Source organism: Hetaerina americana, unplaced genomic scaffold, assembly GCF_022747635.1.
Source record: "Hetaerina americana unplaced genomic scaffold, ioHetAmer1.1.p SCAF_115, whole genome shotgun sequence".
Lineage (NCBI taxonomy): Eukaryota > Metazoa > Arthropoda > Insecta > Odonata > Calopterygidae > Hetaerina > Hetaerina americana.
The window spans coordinates 102,079-128,900 of NW_027286237.1; the positions used below are offsets into that span (position 1 = coordinate 102,079).

Below are 26,822 nucleotides of genomic sequence, written 5' to 3' on the forward strand. Positions count from 1 at the left end.
ATCCTTGTAGAACAAAACTTTACTCAAAATCAAAATTTTAGCGAATTTTTCCAAACACTCTTACTCGACATAACTGTCATCAACGCACTTATTCCGAAGAGTTATTTGCTTAACGCAATTCTTCTTCGTATTTCATATTTTGCGAAAAAAATAAGGAAGATGAGAAAAAATAAGTCAGTGAGACCGGATAATATATCAATTGACATTCTAAAACTGGGTGATGCCGCAATAGCTTTGTACCTGAGTCATCTATTAAAAGTAACTTTAAATAATGATGCCTTGCCCAATGATTGGAAAAAAGCAAATATTACACCAATTTTCAAGGAAGGGGATAGAACAATAGCCATAAATTAGAGAACGGTAAGCATAACCTCAGTTGAGGGTAAAAAAATAACAGAAAATTTGCACTTCCACACACTTTTAATGTCCTACGACCATGGTTTCGATGCTGCGCATCATCATCAGGTGACACCTAGACACAATTAGATAATTTGACACGGAAACCATTTAAAGTATTGCATTGGGCAATGAGAAATTTAAAAGGAAGTAGCGTAGCCACAAAAGAAAAAGCATATAAGGTAGTGGCTATCCCTATCCTAGAATACTTGTCCATAGTATGGGATCCATATGAGGTGGGATATATTTAAAGATAGAAAAAGTTCAAAGAAAGGCAGACAGATATGTTCTCGGAAGGTACAATAGAACAGATAGCGTCACAGAAATGTTAGAAATGCTGACATGGGAGAGTTTGAAAAATAGAAGAAAAAGGAGTAGGTTAGGCGCGATGCATAGAATTGTCAAAAAGGACGAAGCGTGGGAAGATTTATGGAAAGAGATAGAAAAGCCTAGCTTTAAGGGAAAAAACGACCATAGTTTCAAAATAAAAATAAGAACGGAAATAAATAAGAAAAATACTCTTTTTTATATAGAACTATTGTTGATTGGAACCAGCTGCCGGGAGATTTGTTTGAGCCCTTTCCATCGAATTTTAGGAGTTTTAAGAATAAATGTACTAAAATAAAGCCACTGGGTGATTACCTTCATTGTAGTTGTTAAAATATTGTTTGTATGTGATGTGGACGGCATTTTGTATGTGATATGGAGGTTTGTTTGCATGTGATGTGGAAGTTTGTTTGTATGTGACGTGGAAGTGTCATTGTATGTATGTAAGAATATTTTGTCTCCTATCTGTTTTTCTAGTGCGTGTATGTATGTATTTTTCGTTCTAAGAGTGATCATTGACCAAACTTGACCGTTGCCAACAGGAAAATCGCCTAATTGCGACGAAATTCTTAAATAATTAATACATAAATAATTTCCCTATTGATTTGACCATATTGGTTCACAATACTGTCAAGATAGGTAAACTCCTACACGCGGTCTACTTTTTACCCTCCTATATGAACGTTAACTTAGTTTTCCTCTTTCTAGAAAACAACACTCGTTTTTTACATCGATTCTTATTTTATACTATATAACACTTATTTTCTAATACCTGTCAATGCCTGTCACCCCAAGGATCGAGGTTAAGGGTCAAATTGACCCATCGGATCACGTGAGATCACCGAAGTTAAGGAATATTGTTGTGCTCGATTGAGTTTTAACTCTTCCAACGGTCCCAAAGAAGGTCTATCTCCTAAAGACATTGCCCTCCTTTCCCCTCCCCTACCACACACCCCTCATTTCCAAATCCTCCCGAAGATCCATAAATCTAACAGTCCGAGTTTATCCTTCCGCAACTCTCCAACGGTAAGAAGCTCTGAATTTGTAGACCACTACCTTTAGCCAATAGTCCACTCCCTGCCGTCATTCATTAAAGATTCATATCACTTCCTGGAAAGGCTAAAATCAACCTCCTTCCCTCCAGATACCGATATTACCATGGCCACCATTGATGCCACATCCTTTTATACATCCATTCCCCACTCAGAAGGTCTCTCCGCTCTCCAATACTACCTCTCATACCTATACTAACGCTCTAAACCACACATACCCAGCACTAAATTTCTCCTTAGCCTTTCTGAGTTCATCCTCACCCGTAATTCTTTCTCATTTAACATAAATTTTACTTGCAGAACAAGGGTTGTGCCATGGGCAGCAGGTTCAGGTCTTCCTATGCAAACCTATTTCTTGGTCTCGCAGAGAAAGATTTACTGTTAAAACAACTCCTGAAACCTCAAATGCGGCTCAGATATATTGATGATATGTTTCTTCTCTGGCCAGAATTCTTCCCTGATTGGAATGCTCCCTATCTCAAAGCAAGCCTCCGAACATTAGCACTACCTTTGATACATGCTATAGAGTCTCCATTCTAGCATCCCTCCCACCCTCTGACCCTTCATTCAAATTCAAAAAAATAGAAAAGGCGTACACAAGTATCTGATTCCTGGAATGAGCCAGGGAAGGAGCAATTAGTCAGACACTCCTCCCCAATCTCAAGATATTTTCATTCTCTCTCTGCTCCCAAAACCTCCCATATTAATTCCACATTCCCAAACCTTCGCCTTCCATCCAGCATCCTCGTGAGACCTTCTCCTTAGTTCCCTCCATCCCTAGAGAAAGATGGCTTGGCCACCGAAAATTTGGAATACGTTTGAGTTTCATTTGCATACGCTTCTCTGTGTTTTTGTTCGCTAGCAATATATCGCTTCTACATTAATGTATTATTCACATCAGATATATATCTACATATATATATATATATATATATATATATATATATATATATATATATATATATATGCCGCGGTAGTCCAGGGAGTAGAGCGTTGAACTGCTGACCTTCGGGGGGGCCGAGTTCGATCCGAGTATCCGAGAGATCCGAGTACCAGATCTTCCTGGGAAACCATAACCGGCACAAGGAAAGGAACTGGCCCCCCTACCCTGATGTGTGAATTTCACACGCCGTCGGGCTTAGTACTGGGTGAACTCCACCATCACCTACCAGACCGACCTTCGGGTTGATTACTGTGTTTATGATTTTTTTATATACATAAACCAAGCACAGTTATAAACTCGAAGGTTCGTATTCCTTTCCCTTCGCCACCGATAATTTTGTAGGAAGAACTGACTAAAGATTGCGACTGGAGTGATGCTGAGACATCCCCGGGAATCGAACACAGGCCCTTCGATAAAATACATCATGACAAAATACGACAGTATAATTTGTACACGACTTTCCGCCTGATTTGCTTGCAATAGTTACTGTAATCAAATATCTGCAATACAGAGTACACTGAAGTCCTTGAAACACTTTTATGTGTTTATATTCAAAGATGGTGTTTTAAAAATCAAACAATTATTTGCATGTAAATAAAGTTTTTCTTTATCACATCGGAAAACTCTTATTTTAGAGGTCGCATGATGGCCAACTGGTGAAATTTTGTGAAAGTAGTTCTCATTCTCCTGTCTCCGGGGGGGGGGGGAGCGAGCTGGAAATTTTATTTCGATGCCATCCTTATTTTTGAGGTCACAACTCGCTTGGTGTGAAGGCACTTCAGGCATATAATATCATTCTTAGGGAGTTCGTCGCTACCTCATGCATGATTACCTGGCTACTCACTTTAAAATCTAATCTAATAGGTTGTGTTATTATGAGAAGTTTTTATTGATCATTATTTTCAGCAAGAATATTACAATAAGGAGTATAAATAGCCGGTGCAAAACTTTTTCCCCAACTCTTGCCCCAATGATATAAATTGTAATTTCATTTTGCCCAGCGAGATGGTGATGGAAGTCGAATATTTGTGAAAGTTGAATGAGCGAACGTTTGGCATACTCCACTCAGGCTGACGGAAGCATTTATTTTAAAAATACGTAGTTAACGGAGAAGAGAAATGAAATTAGAAAAAAATACAACGTTTATCGCCACAAAAACTCAAATGAAACCGCTAAAGAACGGAAAATATTTCGCCCTCTTCAAATACAACAAGAAACATCTACGAGAATAACGTTATTCGTGAAATATTATCTTCATTAATAGGCACTTGCAGTTCATTGATTGTTTAAAATACTGATCTCAAGACTTAGAACATCTCGGGTCCTGTATGTATCGGAGTAATGCTCTTCAAACTTACCGAATTGGGTCTTCGGGTTTGTGTCTTGCAATCACTGTTGTTTTTCCTGCGGTTAAGTTAAAATTAAGACAGAATTTTCGTTTGTCAGCTGAACTCAGAAACAACTTAATACATTGACCAAACGATTTGAGGCTACCTCTCACTGACACTTTTACGTAACTGAAAAAAAAACTTTTGCAAAATGGCAAACCTGACATCTTCATTAAAATCAGTTCTTGCGACCTGTTGAAAAAAGTGTTTGTTTCAATATTGAGGCTAACTTTTCACCCAATTGCCACTGTCATATCTATATATATGTTATAACAGCCATAGTAGAGCTTTGGAATACTCACCGGGGTGCCCGGGTTCTATTCCCGGGCACGCCTCTGGGCATCCTCAGCTTCATCCATATTGTGTGATTTTGCGAGTACCAGAACCTCTTGGGAAATAATAGGCGGTACTGGGCAGGGATCTGAACCCCCTACCCTGATGTATGGATTGTACACGCCGTATGGGGCTTAATATTGGATGAACTCTACCTACATATACCATACCGACCTTCGGGTTGATTACTGTGTTTATGGTTTTATGGATATACCACCCCATCGTAAAAATCGTACCGTCCATGAACCACAAAATATCCGCATGTTAATTTAATCTACTACGTTGACTATTCACTTTCCATCAATCATCAATCCCAAGTATTTGAAGTATCCATTGACAGCTTTGACTGGAGCACTTTTCATGATACATGCAAGCGAGAATACATTCGTATAGTCGCTTCAGAATCCTTTTGTAGCCAGTAATCATTTTGTTAATTTGTGCAGACATAGTCATAGGTCATAATTTTCTGTAGCCATATTTTGAACCCTCCATTACGTGCTATTTTACCCAATTTCTCATTTCAGTTTAATGTTAACATGAGAGGGGTTTCCAAAATGACATGATGAATGATAAACAATTGGGTGTGATTGTTTGTCACTGGGATTGTATCATGGTAATGATAAGAGATTTACTGCCAAAATATTCGCCTGAACACACCAAAGGATATGGATCATGATCAGGAGACTGGATGCCCAGCATTCAGGTTACTCCATGCATCCAGCAGTCCATTACACGAATGGGTCAAGGTATTGTTTGTATATGATATATTTAATATGTCTGGGAAAAATGCAGTGCTTTGAACTGTAATTGGCATTTTGAAATCAGTATTCATAAGATCCGTCAAAATTTCTTTTTTAGGAGCAGAATATTTATGTATGAGAAAAAACAAATTTGCACTTTTCCACAGATTTAAAGTGTGTTTAAATCTGTGGAAAATTGAAAATTTGTTTTTTCTCATAATGACGAACTTCCATTACATATCGCTTCAATCTGTTGAATGTAAGCAGAATATGTGATAAGAATTTGAGATTCATGTTCAGCATTTCATTCCAATTTGACTTTTTAGAGCCAAGAAATCTTACAGGGATAATAACAAAGGGTCTAAAAGTTGCTAAAATAGTTTGATATTCAAGATTTCTAAAAATTATGACATAAGATGGCTAATTAATCAATAAGCTATCAGTAAAATATCAACATCTCTTTTTTACTACTCCCAGACCGCGCTCAGCACTTTTAAATGAACTTATCACCTATCCCTAAGTTGCAGATCAACATACATGGACGATAATATAACCAATTTCATAAGATGCGATGTTGCGGGACAAAGTACACTACCTTTTCAGAAATTTTCTAATGCAGTGAAAGAAAAAAAAGTTTCAAAGACATAAGATCGCACTAATGCTCCAAGGCGAGTAAAGACAGATGCATGTAGATTAAGTTGCTTCTTTTTTCCGAGGATATAGCAAATATGAAGAAACAAAAGCTCACAAATTGATTCTAACCTTTTGAATAAATGGTGAAATTCTTTTCATCTCGGAGTATTATCGAGTTCGACGACGGGATAAGCAAAATTGATTTTCCATTCTAAAATCTCTGGGGAAGGACTCCGTTCATAAAACATGTCCCTCGGAAAAAATAATTCTGCCAACATTTTCACTGACACCAGAACACGTTCTCGGGCTGAATGGCACTCTTTTTGTGTATTCACACTGCGCATACGCATTGAAATATCTTGAGGGTGTTCAGAGAGGTCAGATCAATTACTGCCGAAACCATGATCCAAAAACTATTCTCAATCACAAATTGATTTTATTGAAATTAATATTTTATGGTCTGGTCACATAGTGAGACCTTTTCAGTAGGTCTTCTTGGGGACGACCCATAGCAAAAGTAGTAGAAAACGAAGCACCACAAAAGCAATAGTATAAGTAAAATTACAAATACTCAACTTGTACGATAATTTTTGACGAAGGTTTTATTTGACGAAGGTTCTTCAGCCTGGCATGAGAACACTTACGGAAGAGTGGGTGAAACGTCCCTATCAACAGGATGTCAACGCGGAGGAAAAGCTCGTAAACCAACCTAATTTAAATTATTAGTGTGATCCAAATTTATTATACCGAGAAATACACACACACACACATATATGAACATTTATTAGTCTTATTTAGCCGAAAAGCACTAGCCGGCACTAGTTCAGGTCCCACTACTCAAAGGATCTGTGACTGTGGTGGTGCTTACCTGAGTGCGCGTGCCAGAGATGCGTCCCCGCCTTGGAAGCCCGGAACTTGTATTGGAAGGTGGTGTGTGCGGGGATGGGGCACTGCGTCACCATCGGAACGCCATCCATGAAGGGCGTCTCCTTCTGCGGCATCCCCCGCCAGTGTACCCCCACTCCCGCCCCCGGCACGCGGTTCCACACGTCCACCACAAGGATGTCGTTCTCGCACACCTGCGGAGAGAAACCACCGACTTGACTTTAACAAAGTGGGACTCGATTTCAATTAAGGGGGTTTGGATTGCGACTGCGGGAGTCATTGTGTCACATGAATTCATGTGTGAGGTATATTCGAAGAGTAATGGTCATAGAATATATTCCTTAGAAAAAATTTTCTTTGGCGGTTTTAATTTCCTACAAACCTACTTCACTTTTCTACATAGCTGCCGTTCACTTCGAAGCACTTTTCGTAACGCCGCACCATCTTCTTCAATCCCTCAGTAGAGAAGTTCACGGCCTGAGATTTGAGCCAGTTGACAACGACGGTCTTGAGTTACTTGTCGGCTTCAAATCTTTGTCCCACAAGCCACTGTTTCAAGGGCAGGAAGAGGAAATAGTCACGAGGTGCAAGGTCAGGACTGTAGGTTGGGGTCCATGAACGTTCGTCCACTCAACATTCTCTGCCCTTTTGTGTTGGTGAGCCCTAATCGTCAATCGAAGATCTTGGTCCACTTCCGCTGCTCCTTCACTGATTACTGTAGATCCATAACCTAGGCACAACTCATGATGAATTTGGGCAGCTGATGATCCTTTTTCACACAAAAATCGAATCACAACACGCACTTCGCAACTGGCGGCAGCGATGATTTTCGCGGACACTGTTATCTGCATTCACTGACAGGCAAATGACTACTGAATCAAAACAATGACTTCAGTGACTTCGGACGTATGCCAATAGAGAGCGTTTTGTATGCGTACAACTTTGTTCTGGCCCTCCAATCTTTTAATGTAAGAAAATGACCCTTACTCTTCGAGTATGCTTCGTATTAAAGACGAGTGGATTAGAAGGAATGTAAAATCCATTCATGGGTAGTTCTTACCTAGATATAATGTGAATATACAGTTTTTAAGCACTCTGTGATTCCTAGTTATTTTTAAAACGTGTTCTAAAACTCGGACTAGTTCTGAGTCACCACTTTTTGATCTATGTTAATTTGACCTTGTTTTCATCCATATCAGTTACTATTTTTAAACATAGGCGATTATGAGCTGTTATTTTCATACAAGTACAACTTTTATAAAATTGCGAACATGGTATCAGCTTTTCGTGAGAAAAAAACGTATTTCTGCACCATTAACATATAATTAGAGGCAGTCTTCCACCGTCATAAGAGCATGCATAAAATCTTGGATTTTCGATTTCAATTCATTGGAAACCAACCCAGGAAGACACTATTTTATCATCGCCAATTGATAAGAGTGCAAAGCAAGACTATTACCGACGTGGGTAAGGCGCTGGGTAACACAGCCTCTTATTTAACCCTAATTGTGATCTAAATAATTTATGGAAAGGATGGTTTTTTTAATTATATAAACACGATTAGTTACTCGATTTCTTTCGTCATTAGACAGAAACAGCCATGTTTTGGCCTTTTGAATTTCACTCTAAACATGTAATAACAACAAGAACAATCACAAATACACTCGAACCTTAGGTCGTGGAGAAAAATCAGCCTAGGAGGGAACCGTACCCGCGACCTCTCGATTAGCGGCCGAGGACGCCTTTTTGGAGGAAATTTTGGCCAAAAACAACACACCAATGATGTCAAAGCCACCGTATTCCCCAGAACTGGCCCCCAGTGACCTTTTTTGCTCCCGAAACTGAAGAGGCCCATGAAAGAACGACGCTAATCTACGATTGACGAGATAAAAACTGCATCGAAGAGGAGCTGAACAAGATCACAAAACAATTATTTTTGGAAATGCTTCGAGGATTGGAAAAACGTTGGCACAAGTGTACAATATCAAATCGGGATTACTTTGAAGGGGACAAATTAGATATACACGAATAAATAAATAATTTTTGTAAAAACACAAAAGTCGTGATACTTTTTGAACAGACCTCGTATACATAAATCTGAGGAAAAAACGTGAGTATTTTAGAATGATATTTTCGCCGAAAAAATCCACTAAAGGAAAGCCACATAGCAATAGTGTGTGTCAGTAGCCTACTAAACCTACCGAGTTATGCTGAAGGATGGATGCACGAAAAAAGTAATGGAAGTCGTAAAATGTCATTTCTACGGGTTGTTCCAAATTTAACTTCTTTTGATAAAAGTATAAAGCTAATCATTACTTAATGTATTCGTTAAGTCCATTGCCGAGAGAAAACTTATTTCTTCTAATTTAGGAGAATAAAATAGTCCGGAAAACTCTATGCTCATATTTATTCGCTCTAAGATCTTGCCATCTTAGTAGAGCAGTGGCGAATCTTGCCAACATTACCGTACCAATATTACAGAGTATTGTGCGAACCAATTGGTAAAGGAAGATGGATGCAATGTCGTTGACAAAATGAAAAGCATTCAAATGACATGATTTTATCAATAGTAGGGATATCCGGAAATATTTGTACTTACAATGACGGAAAATCTGATATCATTCCTTGAACCAATGTATGCAGTCTCATCTTTATTTTCAAAATATAAGAATAACCATAACGGAATTCAATTTCAAAGTAATGTCGAGGCCTTTCTTGCAGAGATATTACTTACAAGATATTGACGAAAGAAAAACGCTTGGAATCGGCTCGCCAAGTATAACTGATACCCGCGGACGGCTTTGAGTTTTCACTTTTCATGTAAAGAAATTACATTAGAGACCCAAGCAAATGTAATTACTTTTTCGGTAAATTTTACTGCCGATAACAATGAATTCTACTATTGGAAAATTAGTTGAACATAGATGGCACAGTGGCTCTTTTGATGCTTCCCTTAAAAACCTTTTGCTTTAAATAAAACTTGAGAATGATGCATCACATACCTGTATGCTAGGACCGGGTAGTTGCCTATTAGCCGTCAAGAGAGCTTGAGTGACCCCATCGGCTGTGACGCAATTTGGGTTGAAACAGTCAGTCTGGTTGCGTGGACATTCACCACATGACCTGTTGAGCGGAAAATTAATACTTGAAATTGCGGCGTTTCGGAAGGCGTGATAAAGACTGTTCGAAAAGAAAACTCTTAAAATAAAAACTATCATTTTAAATAATTAAATTAGTCGGAAAAATCACCTTGCTTAATTCAACTAAACTTGAAGATAACGTAATTGAGTAAACAAATACTTCAAACGAACACTCTGTCAAGCACAACAAATGAAACAGCATTATTATTATTACAATGTGCATATAAATGCAGGTGGACGGTATCAGGTGGCACACAACTCCTTGATATCACAATAAAGCTTGCCTTTTTTTTTAATTAAAACATTTCAACATCAACCTCTACCACAAAAGACATTCAGAATCATCGAAAACAAATTTTCAATCATAATTTCAAAAATTAAGCTGTTTTTCAAAGAAAAGGTAGCCAATGAAAATAAAAGTAAGTAGCACAAAAATAGGAAACATCTTAGCATCACTCTCTATCAAAAAAAAACACTATCATTTACAACACAATTTCAATACAAAATAATCTGCCACATAACGTAGCTTAAAGGGAATATACCATAAAGACCATAAAACCACAGAAAGTGAAATTTAGGTATTTAAAATACAAGGAAAACATAATTCCACACAGTCCAAGATCACACCACACAATATCAAGCACCTTCCAGCATTATACACCGTCAAAGATCACTTGTTAAAATATCATTTCCCAAGCAAATTCACACAACTTTAACCGTGACACGCACGGTACAACTTCTCGCGAATTGTGCATCGCTTACCGTCCAATATCACATACAGTCATTGTAAATTTGGTTAACTAGTTCCAATTGTCCAAGTTGCAACACTACAAAATCAAAAAATCTCCTTTCCTTCCTAAAATACTCTAAAACCTATTCTAAAAATTAAATTATCACAGAATATTCACGGTAACTTGTAGGCACTACTCAAAACTACTTTGACTTTCTCTTAACCCACCAAGAATGTAGGATAATATTTAATTGACTATTAAAAGTTTCAATTCATTTAAATAAATTTTGCCATTACCATGACTAACCAGAGGCTTTACCCACCAGTTTACATCTGGTACAGATGCTATCAAGATGTAACCTTTCTAAAATTTCGTTACTTTGCAAAGGAAAATTTGGCAGCGGTAAATTACCAAAAGCTCAACGTATTTATATACTTATATACTATATCTCTTTAAAACCTACAGAAGGGTTTAATTTTTGGAAATGAAATAAATCGCTCATCGAAAAATACGTACTAAAACTACATAATAGACATTAAATGACTTCGCAATTCATCACATGCAACTGATGTTGGATTCATAACTTAATTTAACCAGAGATTATTTTACTAGGAAGCCATATGAAATTTAAATATTTTTATCATGACCTAAAAACATTTCATTCTCTAAAATTTTCTTACATTCATTGAAAAATTAGTCGATTCATGCATCTCATGATCTTCGAAGAGAAGTTCCATTGTTTTGCTTGATATTGCAGCTTTTTCTTCCTAGCTAAATGTAAAACTGGCATAGCACCGGTTCGAACCGTTAAGGGAGCTATGACCCAAAGAGTAGACACTTAATGGCTTAGGTGGGAAGGCAAAAACCACAACAGTTAGGAAGGAAAGGTTTCATGAAATTACCACGGCTCTAAGCGTATCCCCGTTCCTTTCACATGGATGGAAGCTGGTGAATACTCTCTTAGCAGAGAGATGGCATCCTCGAAGTGAAGGGTCGAAAATTACCGTTCGCGCGCCCCTCACTACCACAGAACTTTCTGCCTAAGAAATATAACAAATTCTTCTTTTGAGGCAAGATTTATCGAATTGATCTCGGGTTGAAGGGCTGAAAAATGAAGTTTATTGTTGAATGAAGCGGCCATCTTTTGGTCCAACCAAATACGGAAAGCAGCAATTTACTAGAATGAATTTAAACTTGAGATTTGCGAGAGGATAGGGCGATTAGATTCGCGTGCTTGCCGGTGGACGTTGCCTGATGAATATTCTTTAATGTGTCCCGGGGCAAAATACAAAACACCGACATGATGCTGTCTTTCTCTGTACGTTCGAACGCCGTTGACCCACTGTACCACATTCCGCGGAACAAAAACAAAATACAAATAAATGTGGAAGCTGTTCTTTGAAAGAAAAATATAGTCAACATGAAGGCACAGCAGACGTTCACAATAGATTAGAAATAGGTTTTAATGAACAAATAAGCTGATGATATTAATTCGAAAAAATTTTAAATGTCATTTCAGGATGAAAAATCTGACAAACATGTCAAAGCAAGTATTGAGAATATGTTTCCTAATATTTTGAATTGCAGAAGAGAGTTATGGTTATTCAAAATATATCTGCAAAATCTTATGCGGTGCAAAATATTCTTGATCTCATCAAATTTCGTGCCAATTCAAAATACAATATGTAAGTATCTCATCGTGGTGACCGGCACCTTCTTAGCTTTCAAGTTATATTTTCTTTGAGAGCTTCATCAATACATACGATGTGTCTCGTATTACATTCTCTAAAATTTCAGCGCTCACAGTTCATTTCTCTAACATCCAAATCTTTGAAATCAAATGAACGTTTGATACTATGAAATAAGGAGGAGTTAAATGGCTTGCTGGAATCTCTTCACATGGCTCCTCTCGCATATCATATCCTACAGTTAAGTTCAAAACGTCTGATCAGAGTTTTGCCCTACATTTAATGTAACTAAAATAATCATTTAATATGCATCAAATTCATTACATGCTTAGTATGAATTTTTTTACCTCAGCTAGTGGCAATACTTCACCGTCAAACCTCTCAAGAAATCCTTATTGGAACTTTTCTCACCGCCTTTTCAGTAAAACTAAGGCCTGCCTTATTGCATCATCAGCCACAACTGTGGAAAGCACTATCATCACCAATGATTAAACGAGGAGAGAGGCCATTCAAGGCGAGTTTTTCTTTACCCAGGAGAAGGGAAAACTCGATAGTCAATCACACTATGAGTTAAAATAATCTTGGTAATTGTTTAGAAAATATTTCTTTAAATATACCAAAAATTACCATTCTGGTGGATTCCTCGGAAAACTAGCGGACAGGCAGAGAACTTGATTGTGATTTAACTTTCTTGGTCACGGTGATTTTACATTCAGCGAAGAAAGGCGATTTGTGATTCCCAGTAGTATTCGCGAAAAAATGAGAAAAATGTCCTTCTCTCCTTCGTAAACTTTAAAAACATATTCGGAAATTCAAGGGGCGTTCTAAGAGATTTTCTCGAGAGAAGCCACCATCAAAATTGAGATCAGACCCACTTCGATTATTATTCAACCAAGTGGAACAAAATAAATCTCTCGAGGGGGGATAACCATTCATACAGTAAACGCTGCTGTTGAATAAAGAGAAACCGGATGAGAGGGAACACAACAAAGCACACACACAATATTTTCGCAAAGATTTTTACAATTCCCTCTGCATCGATTGTTTTATTTCTGCTTTGTCTGGGTGGATGAAAGAATTAAGAAATCGATACAGAAAAAGATTGGTGAAGAGTCCAATCCTTTGGATGATAAACTGCGATTATTATTCGCACGGCAGACATTCTAATGACAAAACGGAATGATTCTCTTGAACTCCCTCCAAATTAATTTGGAAATACATATTTTGCTTACGTATGGAAAAACATTTCTCAGTTGTCAATAGTCTTGCGTGTCTCGAGGTGGTGATGGCGGTCAAACGTGAGAGTTGCGATTGAAATCCGATTCGACAAAATAATAAGAATGCTAGTATCTCTATTATTAAGGAACTTCTAAAATTGAATCTATTCAGAAAAAACACCCCGATAAAAAAGGTAGTGTATTCTTTAGCTGCTGTACTTACCAGCTGAGTGTTTGATATACTTCCAAAGTGAGCTTCAATCTGCAGATCATTGGCCAATCCAGTTCATGGCATGGCCTCTCGCAAGACAGGAAAGTCCGGTCTGCAAATAGAAAAAAATACACAAGTAAAAACCAATCTATATTTGGAATATGAAATGATAAGGATAAGGTGTTTGAGTACGTGAGTAAATAAACAAGTACAGGGTGTAGCAACATAACTTCCTTTTTTAAACGCAAAACGCTTTCATAAAAGGAAGCTATGTTGTCTCACCCTGTATCTTTTCATAATTGCCAACACGTTGGTTGAAAAAACCATTGAAATTTTTAGACACATTCATGTATTTGTATGTCGTTGTACGTCTCGATTCAAGCGAATAATAGCTTGACATGGGTAGATGAAAATTTTGAGCTTTATTTTAAATTAATATGAAGATTCCAGGAAGACCTCGAAAACCAATTACTTTTATTAAAGCTTTGACGTTCCTTGAGAACGTAAGTTTTCCCATTAAAATTTTCAACGCTAGAAGGGAAGGCATGCGTATTAGAAGCATGAAGCATAAAATCCCAAAAAAAATGCGATAACTACCTGAAGGTGGCCCGAGCTCGAAAGAAATTTCTATTTTTCAATTACACTAATTAAGTCAAAAATAACTAAAACCATACAGCCTTTTCAGATGGCTTGTATATATATATATATATATATATATTTATATATATATATATATATATATATATATATATATATATATATATATATATATATATATATACACATATATATCCTTAGAGAGGTCGATGCAAAAGCTATTTTTTATCCAAAGTTATTTTTTTAATTAACCAGAATTATTAAAATGTGAATAGATACCACAAACTAAGAAATTGAAGTAGTTGGCCAAAACTTAATTAATGAAAAATAAAAAAAATGTAATTATTAATATACACCCAAATTTAATGAGGCAATGTAAAAATAATCCTGCATCTACTCGACATAAAACGAGCCCATAGAGCTTCTGAATTCCGGGAAACAGTAGGCGTCAAAAAAATCTACCTAATGTTTCCAATTTAACTTGATGAAACTAAGAAATATGAAGTAAAAAGCTGAATGTAAAAAAATAAAATTTTTACAAATTAGCTTCCCGACTATCATCATTGAAAATTAATTTCATCTCGATGTAGAAGATAGAGAAATTGAATGTACAGAATAACAAAATTTCTAGCGTGACTTATGCGCTCGTAATCCAGGGGATCGACATCCTTAGGTGCTTGACGCAGTCGGAAATAGACAGACGGACGAAGAATAATGGAGGTGAGATGTACCAATTGTGATTTAATAGTGTTGAGCACGTCTTCAATAATTTATTATATTGAATTTTATAATCTATCTCTAAACAGGCGCCTATTAAAACTAGATATTGTCTTGGCGCTCATCTTTGCGGTAGGCAAAATCCTGAGGTTACGAACCCTATGGAAACAGAAAATAAACAGTTTTAGTGTTCTCGTCACTGAAAGCGAAAATGAATTTCGGATTTTTTAAGTTCAAAGTAATCGTGAATCACCCATTATAATACAATGTCCAGTGAGTCACATTTGTTTCGAGAATGTTCAAGTATTTTCACTGATTAATTGGAAAGCAGTCCAGCACTGATTGGAAATGGATAGTAGACTACAATTCTATACCCATATTGACACAACCTATTGAATTCCAACTATACAATTGTTGGAAACCTTTTGCCTCCTAACTATGGAAATGCCGAAGTGCACCAATTTTATATTTTAAAAATCACTTTGAACAGTGCATTGAATTCAAAGATAGTTGGTGGCAGAACATTTGATAAGCATATCTACATAACTCGAATGAAGTGAATTGAACGTAATTCGTAGGTTGCGCATCTAATCACGTAGAATACAAATAAGAGCTTGAAATTAGAACTTCTAGGTAGGGATATTCTGGAATAAAACATCAAATGGCAAGATATACGTTAGCTGAAACTATTTACGCTGTACCTTTACAGGTAAGACATAACAAGCATCAATTTCGACTGAATCAATCAGTTCGACTGAATGACAGTTGTTTTCAACTCCTCAGATTAAAAACATCTAATCGCAAGGCCATGAAAATTTGCGGTTCACTGGGTTTTTAACCGTCAAATTTTCAATGTGCGGTCAATTCATTTCCAAGATCTTTCAGCGAGTTCTATTCGACGCTCGCTTCTATCCTGGGAAATCGTTGTAATAAATTGAAATAAGAAAACTGTACCTACACCTAAGATGCACTCCACCAGGGGTTAGTCAATCACAGTAATGTGTTATGAGTTTGGATACCTTGTTCCGCCCATTGCGTAGGGTTGTTACAACTTTTTCATGTGCCTTACGAATTGGACAGGTATAAAAAGACGAAATATCATTTTTCCAAGTTCAGAAAACTGCCACACGAATATGTTTTCGAGCATTCATCAGTTTTCTTACAGACGGACGTGGCCTGCGCCCCACCCTTCCTCAAGATAGATCTGGGAGACGGTAATGGAACTTGTCGTTCAATAGGTAACGAGCGAAAATGCGCCCGGTTCTGTCGGCTTTCTCAGTGTTCATTTTCTCCTGTATCGGAGGACTCAAGGAGAGAAACTTGACAACAATGACCGCCTTTTCAATCGAAACTTCCGAACGATTCATATTTCCCATAGCAGCATCTGGAATTCTTACTTTGGCGGACTTAACTTGTCAGCGGTCATTCTCCACCTCATTATTTTACTCTATGCGGACTTCGGGTTCAGGTTATGATTGATACCTTTCAACTGTAGTGAAATGCGTGCAAAGCGTTGCCTAATTTGCAGCTGATATTTTTATTTAATGGGTTACTTCACTCTGTGAGCGGCCTGCTCAAGCGCTTATAATTCTATACACTGGACAATACTGACCTACCCCACAAGCACGCGTAGGGATCTTACAAATTTGTTGACCACTGGTTTTTTTCTCCGCGTCGTTTACGCAGGCATGCGCTGACGTGAAATAATTTACGGTGCATGCTCTGCACGTGTAATAAATAAACACCTGGGGCGAAAGAAGACGCCGATTTCTATGCCGATTTTTTCATTATCATGCAACCATGGAGGTGTCACGGGTTGTATTAAGAAATCGAATAAAAGCACATTATTGAATACCGTCTAGAAAAGGAACACTAAATTATTGGTATTGATTAATGGTTATTAAATTTATTTCAATACCAACTAGTGTGTAATAATAAAGTGTAAGTCTACATGCACTTGAATTCAGCGTCCTGTTCCTACTGCGGGATAAAATATATGCGCAATTGTGACAAATCTACAAACACGCACATATATATGTACACATATGTTATCATTATTTTAATGTTTTAAATTACTGGTCATAAATTAAATTACAGGTCAAGGTAGGTTTTTGGATGGACAAAGCTCCTAAATAAATATTTTTTTTCTCTTAACAAAACACGATCCAGCAACCTACTCTACATCAAGTCCCTCTTCATCTCTGAGTACTTCCTTCCTCCCTTCATCCCGTCCAACATCCCTATCCTGCTCCTGCTCTTTCCTCGTTTGCCTAACATTCACTCCTCTACTACAGTCTTCAATATCCCACTGCCGATCAATACGCCCTTCATCCATGTTTCCTTAGGATTTCTCCCAAGAAACCTCTCTCCTCGCCCACAATACCTGGTACTTCCTCATTTGTTTCCTCTCGGTCCATTTCACCTTCTCCATTCTTCTCCACACACACATTTTGAAAAGCCTCCAGTCTACGTCTATCCTCCTGCGTCAATGACCACGTTTCGGCACCGTCCATGGCTACGCTCCATACCAAAGGTTTTAGGAGTCTTTTATTAATATCCTTATCCAACGTCCCTCTCATCAGCTCCCTCTTCCTTGTGAAAGCTTCATTGCCTAGCGCAATGCTTCTACTTACGTCCCTACTTTGACCGTGATGGACCAAAACTCTTCCGAGATACGTAAACTATTCTACCTGCTCTAGTTTTTGCCCTCCTATTTTAATGTTTAGCTTAGCCATTTTCTTTCTAGAATATCGCATAACCTTTGTTTTATTAATATTGATTCTCATCCCATATCTGTCGCACGCACACATACACACAGACATGTGTGTAAATATATATATGTATAAAAAAATCATATATTTCATATATATCATATATATATATATTTTATATATACATCATATATATAACATATATACATCACATATATGTATATATATATATATATATTTATCATTAGGACATGAAGCTGATAGTTAATAGCAGTAAAAATACTGAACAATTTATATGTACGTGAATAAAAGTACCGAGTGGAAAAATGATTGATTTATTTTAACCATATTCGATTACCAGAAATATATTATTGATTTATCTTTCGTTATATACTAAATAATTATTTCTAGTCACCGTTTTGGTCACACATGGCTCGTCGGGAGGAATAAAACATTCGTTTATATCTTTATTTATAGATTGTTTTATTTTCATTGCATTATCCCCGGCATATTAATATAATTTGTGCCTCCATTGTCATGAATACCACATTTTCATTCTTATTTCAACAAGAATTCTATTCATAGGTATAGTTTAATTACAAATTTTAACGTCGACGACTGGGATATTATTATTATTATTATTCCTTATTTCTTTCAAAATTATTACTTTTAGCTTAACCAAAGCTGAAAGTAATAATTTAACCAGCGATCGTGACTTTTTCAACTCAATAAAAATTGTGAACAAATAAAATATATATTTTTATCTGTGAATAACGTTCACGTGAATATTTTTAAAATATTACCAAATATGATTTAGTTGCTCGGGAGTCGGATAAACGTTAGGTTATTTAAAAAATACTAATTCTATCGCCCGTAGGACTCAGAATATCGATTCTTCCTCCATTTAATATAAGTGCGGGTAAAATATCTCCAGTAAATTCAAGATGACAGCGGAAGTAAAATGAAGAGTGATTTTTTTAAGATTATGTAATACATAATCCAGGGCATTGGCTTCTCAACGAATGTGACCGAATTTGCCCTCGGAGTAGTCACCCGTGCAATGTAGAGCTGCTCTAACGAATAGGTAATGCCTACAGGCACTACTTTGCGGTTGATAAACTTCGCACTATGAAAGAAAGGAGTTCGGAATCAATAATAAGGCCTTTGAAGAGATAAGGAACAAGCTTGTGAGTAACAACAGCTACATTGTCGATAACGAGTCTCTACCATGGTAACATGTGCAACATAGCATCATATTTATTTCAACTAGGATCAGTAAAGACTGCGGGACTCATGAAGAGAAAAGAACGAAATTATTTTATCCAAAATTTATTGAATCAAATGATAAAATTAATGAATCACTGCATTTTCTGCATCGATATACACAAAGACATTGGAAAATAAAAATTATCATTCCAAAGTTATCTGAGGTTTCTTCCCTAATTTTTTTCAGGAGTAAAAAATCGAGTATAGTTTTTTTTAAAAGAGGAAATATTCAACCACTGGATATTACTATACTTATAGTAGACGATTAAGAACGTTGACGTGTCCACTCTTCAGGGTCGATGTTTCATATTTGATACGATAAGCATTACGGTGCCAGGTGTTCCGATTACTAAGGTTTTTACCCCCGTAGCACTTCCGCAGCAGAAAACAAGTCATAGGATAATGTGCTACTGATAACTCAAGGGTGATAAGGATTCATCATATGTTTATGTAAGAAAATTCACTAACTATCAGACCAATCAACCAAGATTACCGAATACTTGATGGTGACTCCATGAAACATGTTTTAATCGCCACATGAATGTCACACTTAAAATCATCAAAATTTTGCGTCATCGAGATATTAGTCAGCTGCAATTTGCGTGATTCCTGATGAAATATATGCAACAATTAAATACCCTCGTGGGGTGACCGGAGGTAATTTCTGGCTTAGGAGTAGTTAAATAGGTCTGCAAGGTCTGGGATATGCATTACTTGACACCCAGGGGTACGACCGTGACAGTCGCCTATCTATGTACTCTTCGTTCAGAGAATTCTAGGGTTGGCTATTTCATCGAAAAATGTTTAGACGCGTACTCGTTGAAGAAGTAGCGCAAATGTACCCTGTATTTTATCCTCGCATCTAAATATAAAAGAGAGATGGCTAGGTAGAGCACAATTTATCTTGATTCGCAGTGTAACCTATCGTTGTTACGACTACCTTTAACGTTGTTATGATAAACTTAGTAGCATATCTATATCACTATTTGAGGATCTTGATTGGGTATCATTGTCGTAGCGAAGGTTAAATGACAATTAAATAAATTGGAAACTTGTTCCTTTTGCGATGACGTTGAAATTGTAATATTAGACTCATCGTAATTCGGCAGGAGATGTCATGCCAGTAATATTACAGAGATTAAAAATAGAACAGATAGATTTCAGAAAATTTTTCCCATAAGGGATCAGAGCAAAATACATCCATCCACACTAAGAAGGGAGGGTGAAAGTATTTTTATTTTTTCATTCTAAGCATACGAGTATCTCATCTAGCCTCAATTGTCGTATCATCTTGCTACCAGCAGTTCTTCCCGCATGCTTAGAGAAATATATCTCGCTTAGATATTGCCGTGCATGTACCTGTAGTTATCATGATATACCTTACTTGAACTGTTATGCATGCATTGTCCCAATAAATTACAAAAAAACTCAATTTTTGATGTTGCACGCGTACCCTAGCGGTCACTTGCAGGGTAATGTGCAGGAGTTGAACAGTGCAGTCCTAGGTAAAATAATATCCTTTGGCATATTTTATCAACTCTCATCTGGGAGTAGTCCGCGTGAGCAGTCTGTTCGGTAATAATTTAAATTTACCAATGAAACAGAATACCAATTGACCAGCATTTGTGCACGGTTCCGTATCCTGTTCCGCCGAGTTTTTAATGTTACGCTCGAGCATTTCTTTCCGAGAAGGGAGTCGGGGACGACGAACGTACGTGTTGAAACTCTGAACGTTTTGCTACAGAAACCCTCGCGATAAAAAAAACTTCCCGTCTCAGCACAAAGGAAAGGAGTGTTGCACTCACCGTGCAGGCACCGCTTCCGATTTCTCCAGCCACCCTTCCCCCAACACCCATCAGGGCTCTCCTGATAGAGACGCTCTATCGGCTTCCCATCACCCATCTACCAGTATCCACTCCCCCCACCACACACTTCTAGTCTCTCCCTAGGTTCCCTCCCCAGTTCGGCCTAGGAAGGATTAAAAAAAGAGATAATGATACCAAAAGGAAGAGTGTAAGAAAACAAGTGCTCCCCATTCCTTTCGAGAAAAAGGCTTTCTCTTGAGTCAGCTGTTGTTGTTTTTTTTGGTTTCATAGTGGCGCGGTGATTCAACAGTTTCATTGGTTGGCTAGCATTCCCTCCTTTCCTTCGCCACGGCTATCCACACCGCGGCTCCGCCTTGTGTCTACTACGGCCGGTGAAAGTGAAGGGGGAAAAGTTAGGGGATCGGTGAGAGCTGAATACGGCGGGTCATGCGAGTGATGTACGACGGACGCTTCGAGAAAATGGAATTATCCCCCATGGGCACGAGGTGGAGGTAAACTCACCGAAAGAGGCATGGGAACAATTGAGCTTAGCTCCTTACACAACCTCAAGAGAATTACCTGACCTACATATTATTGTTACGAAGGCAATGTGGAAACCACCTCAATAATTTATCCCCGCCTAATGTTATAGACGACAGAGGGTAAAGTAGTAAGGAAATTAAAGGAAGAATTTCATCAGGTAAAGGAAATTTTTACAAAGAAGAGTATTTGATGCAAGGGTGCGTAAATAAGACTATGTAGAAGAGTTATTTTATTAAGAAAGTGTTATGAAGGAGAGTTTTGGTGGGTAGAGCAGTAGGAACATACATACAATAATTTCGTGAAGTACTCGTAAGAAAGCGCTTACAAAGAGATGGAGGTTGGAGACAGGAATTTTAAGAAAAAACGTTAAGAAACGACTTTTTAAAACTTCAATATGGGGCGTGATATTGTACGGCGCGAAAACTTGGTCGTTGAGGCAGGATGACAGTCGTATATTGGAGGATTATGATGAGTGGTGTGAAGGGAGCAGGGAAATTTGAAAGTGACGAAAGGAAAGCGAACTTAGAAGTTCTAGGTATTCTGAGGGAGGAGATTAGGCTGTCGAGAGAAATTCAAAGAAGGCAGGAAAAATGGATGCAAAGCATATCGAGTGGCAATGGAATATTGAAGACAGTGATCGAGGGTGGCAAAATGAGCGAGCTCGGTAGGGGAGGAAAAGATTAGATGTGCTAGACGGAGTGAGAAAAGCCAGACAGAGGAAGCCAGAAAGAGTTTAAGGGCTTACGGTAGGGTAAGATGTTACAGCGTTTAGTGCCGCGTTTGCGGGTCTCAGAAGTTTGGTGATTCTTAGTATGTGTCAATCAAGACCACCTTTATTCCGTAAACCTAATGTTAATAACATTATAAATAATAAAATTATGGATGAAAATTCACGACAAATCTAAGGTCGCCGTTTGTTGACTTAAAATGCACGGCGTCCACTGTGGCGCATATGTTTATTGTGCCGCTTTGGCCGAGGAAGGTAACGTATTCATAGTTAAACCTATTTTAATTGCGATAGGTTAAAGTTTGCTACTTCGAATCATGCCTACCTTATGATCGTATTTCGCCTATCGTATTCCACCTGATATCTTACTACGATCGATTACACATGTCTTTCTGTGTGTATCAGTTTATATCGTATATATACAAGTATATGCATCCGCATTTTATATAAGATATTTATCTTTGAAATACGTGTTTAAGGTAAAATAATAATTAATTATAAGTAAAAATACCTATATGGTATAACTCGTATGTAACTCCACGGACCCCCATTTTTCAATTGCTGTCAAAGTTAGCGCGCCTGCACCTCTTAAGTTTTCGGAAACTGTGAATGAAATACAAATTTTTTCTCCTTTTTTCACTTATTTTAAGAGTTCTATTAAGGTAAGCCTTGCGGCATTGCTCTTTTCAGGATGAATTTTATAGGGCCTAAGGTTGAAATCATTAAATTCGGGGAAAGTACGTTCCCTTAACCAAAATTATCAGGTTTGATTTCAAAATATAAATGCTCTCTAATCAATAGAGCTTTTAGGCTCAAATTTGAAATCATGGTAGTGGTAACAGGAAATAGAAGGCTGAAGATTAGATGAGGATTTTGAGCGTCTAGTGAAGTAATTCTGAGCAGATTGGTAGAGTGGAGATAACTATGTCTGAGACCCCTGAGAATAATTGGGTTATTTGTGAGGAAGGGCACTTTACTGTAGATTCTGATGTAAAGAGCGTTGAAATGGTGGATTTTTCAAGAAAGAAGTGCAAAATAAATTCGCGAAAATGTCGGTAAGTATCCTAGCAATATATAAAAGAAGTTTAGATCGGCTAAGGAAAGAGGTCCAATGATCAGAAGTTGGAGTTTAAATACAAGTACTTATTCCACACAGTATTCATTTGGAATAGAATATGGGAAATGGCATGGAATATTCAAATAAATACTGCGTGCGACAATTTTTGCTTCAATTCAACCTGAAAATTTTCCAAAAAGTGACGCCCGAAACAAAAAGAATTGATCGGGAGATTGTTTTTTTAGTTACCAAGGCGATTATGATGGCTGACAATTAATTCAACGCAGAATGCGAGTTATTTTACAAAAAATATATAAGCATTCGTGGACAGTCTCAGTGCCAAATCCTCTAATCCTTTTCACCGTATATACCTTTTTTTCAGTATTCGACTGCAATATAAAAAAATCAAACTCATACCCAATTTTGGGACATCAAGATATCGTTTTCCGTCCCCACGACCCAAATATGTCATCTAAAGGCATCGCATCGGAATGAGCTTGCGTTTTTCGTGGCGGGGAGAGAGAGATCGCACCACGTCTCTCACCTTCTTCGCGGGGACGTCATTCAGAAGGGGGTGGAGGGAGAGAGGAGAGCCATTCCATTCCTGCCACCGTCATGACGGTGCGTCGTCGAGGCGGGAGAAAACATCCCCCTCCGGTCTCTCTCCTCGACTGCTGCTTACTTGTGATGCGTCTCTCTCTCTCTCTCTCTTTCCCTCCCTGCCTCGCTCCATCTCGGGAAGGAGGAAGATTGATTAGGAGGCACAGTGTGAGTGGGCGTTTGGAAGGAAAAGGAGGAGCCGACGCCCGAGGAGAAGTCTCGCAGAAGAGAAGGGGAGAGGATTGAATTCATTTTTCCCTGGTACACAAATTCCCCAAGATCACATTTAACATTCACAGTGAGACAGTATTGCAACGCGCAGAGGTTGGCGTTGGCACCTAAGTACAGAGAAATACCTGGAGCAAATTATTTTTACCACAGATACCAGCGCCGAGATACCGTTATCTACGATATATACCCCACCGAGGTTTAGATATCTAGTTTTCATGTTCTGGGTACTCGCATCGGAAAGCGTTACCTACATTTCATGCCCTATGTGGTAAACCCTAAAAAAAACAAAGACCCTTTAGATGGTTGGTAGTACGAGTAATTCTACCTAACCGGAAATACCAAGGATTTTCGCTTTTGTTCACTCCTGGTTGAGAAATAACCATCACAAAAAGAAGTAAATGAGTGCTCAAGGAATGCAATAGCGTGCCACCATTATAGTCAATTTAATCTGAGCATATAAAGCACAGTCATGGCATGAGTGAAGTTCCTAACCTTATTTATTAAAAAAAACTATTCTGCGTGCCAAAGACCTTCGTCATTTTCCCGCTCCATGTGCCACTTACCAGAGGGCTGAATCTGTGGAAACCATTACCCTAGAAGTTTCAGTGACCCTCATAGCCGCTAATTCAAACTTACGATTTTGTGGCATGGGTGATAAAATGTTGACTTCTGCGTATAAAATGTAAATAAAATATGTGGAAAGACGCAAGTGAAATACTACAACTAATTTTTAAAATAACTTTCAAGCAAGCAATACTTCTATGTATGACCATTGAGTTTATCTCATCAAATAGAGATTTCTTCACAAAAAATAACATCACCGATGCATAAACATTGAAGTTCTCTCAGATAATGGCTCCAGTAAACGAAAATCTAATTTGGACTCTTGAATATTTACGAGGACGGATAGGGAAGGGGTGAAGGAATGAAGGGAAAAAGAAAGGGATGAAGCAGGAGAAAGGGAAAGCAAGAGAAGAAGGATTTTAAAGAGTTATCGGCCAGCACTCACGCTCACCCCCTCCCCTTCGAATTGATTCCCACCGCTCTTCCCCGCCCCTCCTTCCGCACGTTTTCTCTTCCCCCGCCCCCTTCTCCACCCTAGGGACCCCAATCTCCATTTTTCACGGGAGGAGACGTGCGCCTGGAAAGGGATGGGGAGGGCAGGGGGTGAGAGAGAAGAGTCGGCGGGGGAGAAGCTTTCACGGTCCAAGGTCTATGTGATCTTGCGCCTCTTTCTTCAAGAGACGTGTTTTTCTTCCTCCACCCACTCAGTGTGTCCCCAGTCTCTTGTTTTCCCTTTTTGCCACAACCCCCTCCGGCCCACCAACCAACCGTATCACCCCTAGGGTACAGTTGTAATGAAATTAGGACGCCGAAGTTTCTTAGGGCTCCTATCGAAGTCGAAATTCGGAAAACAATTAAAATCTATCGAAGGTGAATTTTGTCGGAAATTTGTGGCGGTGATGTCATTTTTTTGATAGTGAGTCTTCGATTCAATGATGTAGAGGTGGCTCTCGGGATATGGTGCGAGTGGAGTGAATTTGGGGTCGGCGTTACTTCTCGCGTTGTAGTGCCTTCAGGAGAGAAATGCTGAACCGAAAAATGACCCGTTGGTAGCCCTCTGCGTCAATGTTAGCGTCTGTCAAAAGGTCCCACGACATGGAGAAGAATGGTGAAATTGAAATGGACAGAAAGGGAAACAAATAAAAACTCTAGGCATGATAGAGGAAGAGAGAATGTTGCTGGAAGAAATTCGAAGAAGGAAAGAAAACTATATGCAGGATATATTGCATGGAAATGTGAAGGTGATGAGTATGTATTTGAGTAACCTGCAAGCAACCGCTAGGGTGTGTGACATGGGGTGAATATACACCAGATTAATTTTGAACCGAATATGACCCCTACCGTGGTCGGATAATATTTATTCTGATCCCTTATCTATCGTGAAAAATTACATCTTAAATCTGTCTGCTCTACACAATCTCTCTAACTTTATTGACATGACACCTTCTACCGTAGCACGATTGTGGTAATAATACATTTTTAACATCAAGGCTAAAGGGACTATGGCTGTGGAAACAACGGAAGAATGGCAAACGAGGTAGAAGTCAGAAAATATTAGACATGTTGGACGAATTGAAGGAAGGTAGAAGACCTGTGGGGGTTAAAAGATGGTTTCATATTGTTTATAGTTCTCGAGAAATGAGGTTATACCGAGCTTAGAGTTATACAAATAAATAGTCCCTGTGTCCAGCAAAAAGCTACTTTGACCAATAGACCATCGCGAAGAATAAGGTACCATGAGACGTTTACGAGCTGAACTTCTATTTTAATCCTGCGTGGCCTCTTCAACTGGATAAGAATCCATATAATTTTACCTGAACGCAACAAATATGAGATATAAACACTGCAGTACAATTGTCCTTCCCAAAATGACTCCATTTTGGAGTCGCGACTTAAAACTACTAAATTTCCCATCCATATCTAATCAAGTGGAGGAGAGGAGCTAGATTTGCAAAACTTTGTTTTGATAAAATAAGTAGCGTATCCAAAATATTAGAGAAGCTAGGTTGAGAGTCACTCACGGACCGAAGGTTAAATTACAGATTAAATCTCTTGCATTAACTGGAAGGATGTCTCTTTAGCCGTGATGTTGAAAATGTATTATTACCCCCATAATACAACGGTAGGAGAGCTCATGTCAATAAAATTAGAGAGATTAAGGGTAGAAAAGATAGATTTAAGTTGTCATTTTTTCCACGAACGATTTGGGATCAGACCGACCATTGTCAGAGCGCGGTAGGGTCTTATTCGCGTCAACATCAGTCTGGTGTATATTCACCCCCTGCCACACACCCCAGCGGTGGCTTGCAGAGTACTTAAA

At 38.2% G+C, this 26,822-nt stretch overlaps 1 protein-coding gene across 1 annotated transcript in view; it reads right to left on the minus strand.

The window, feature by feature from the left end:
* The window catches only part of LOC139685473 (uncharacterized), a 138,587-nt gene that overhangs the window by 44,206 nt on the left and 67,559 nt on the right, over positions 1-26,822 (minus strand). Inside the window, exons 2-4 of the mRNA XM_071582491.1 lie at positions 13,697-13,796; positions 9,700-9,820; positions 6,681-6,891 (exon numbers count right to left, since the gene is read on the minus strand). Coding sequence (XP_071438592.1) covers positions 6,681-6,891; positions 9,700-9,820; positions 13,697-13,796 — 432 coding nt within the window. The remainder of the gene's footprint in view (positions 1-6,680; positions 6,892-9,699; positions 9,821-13,696; positions 13,797-26,822) is intronic.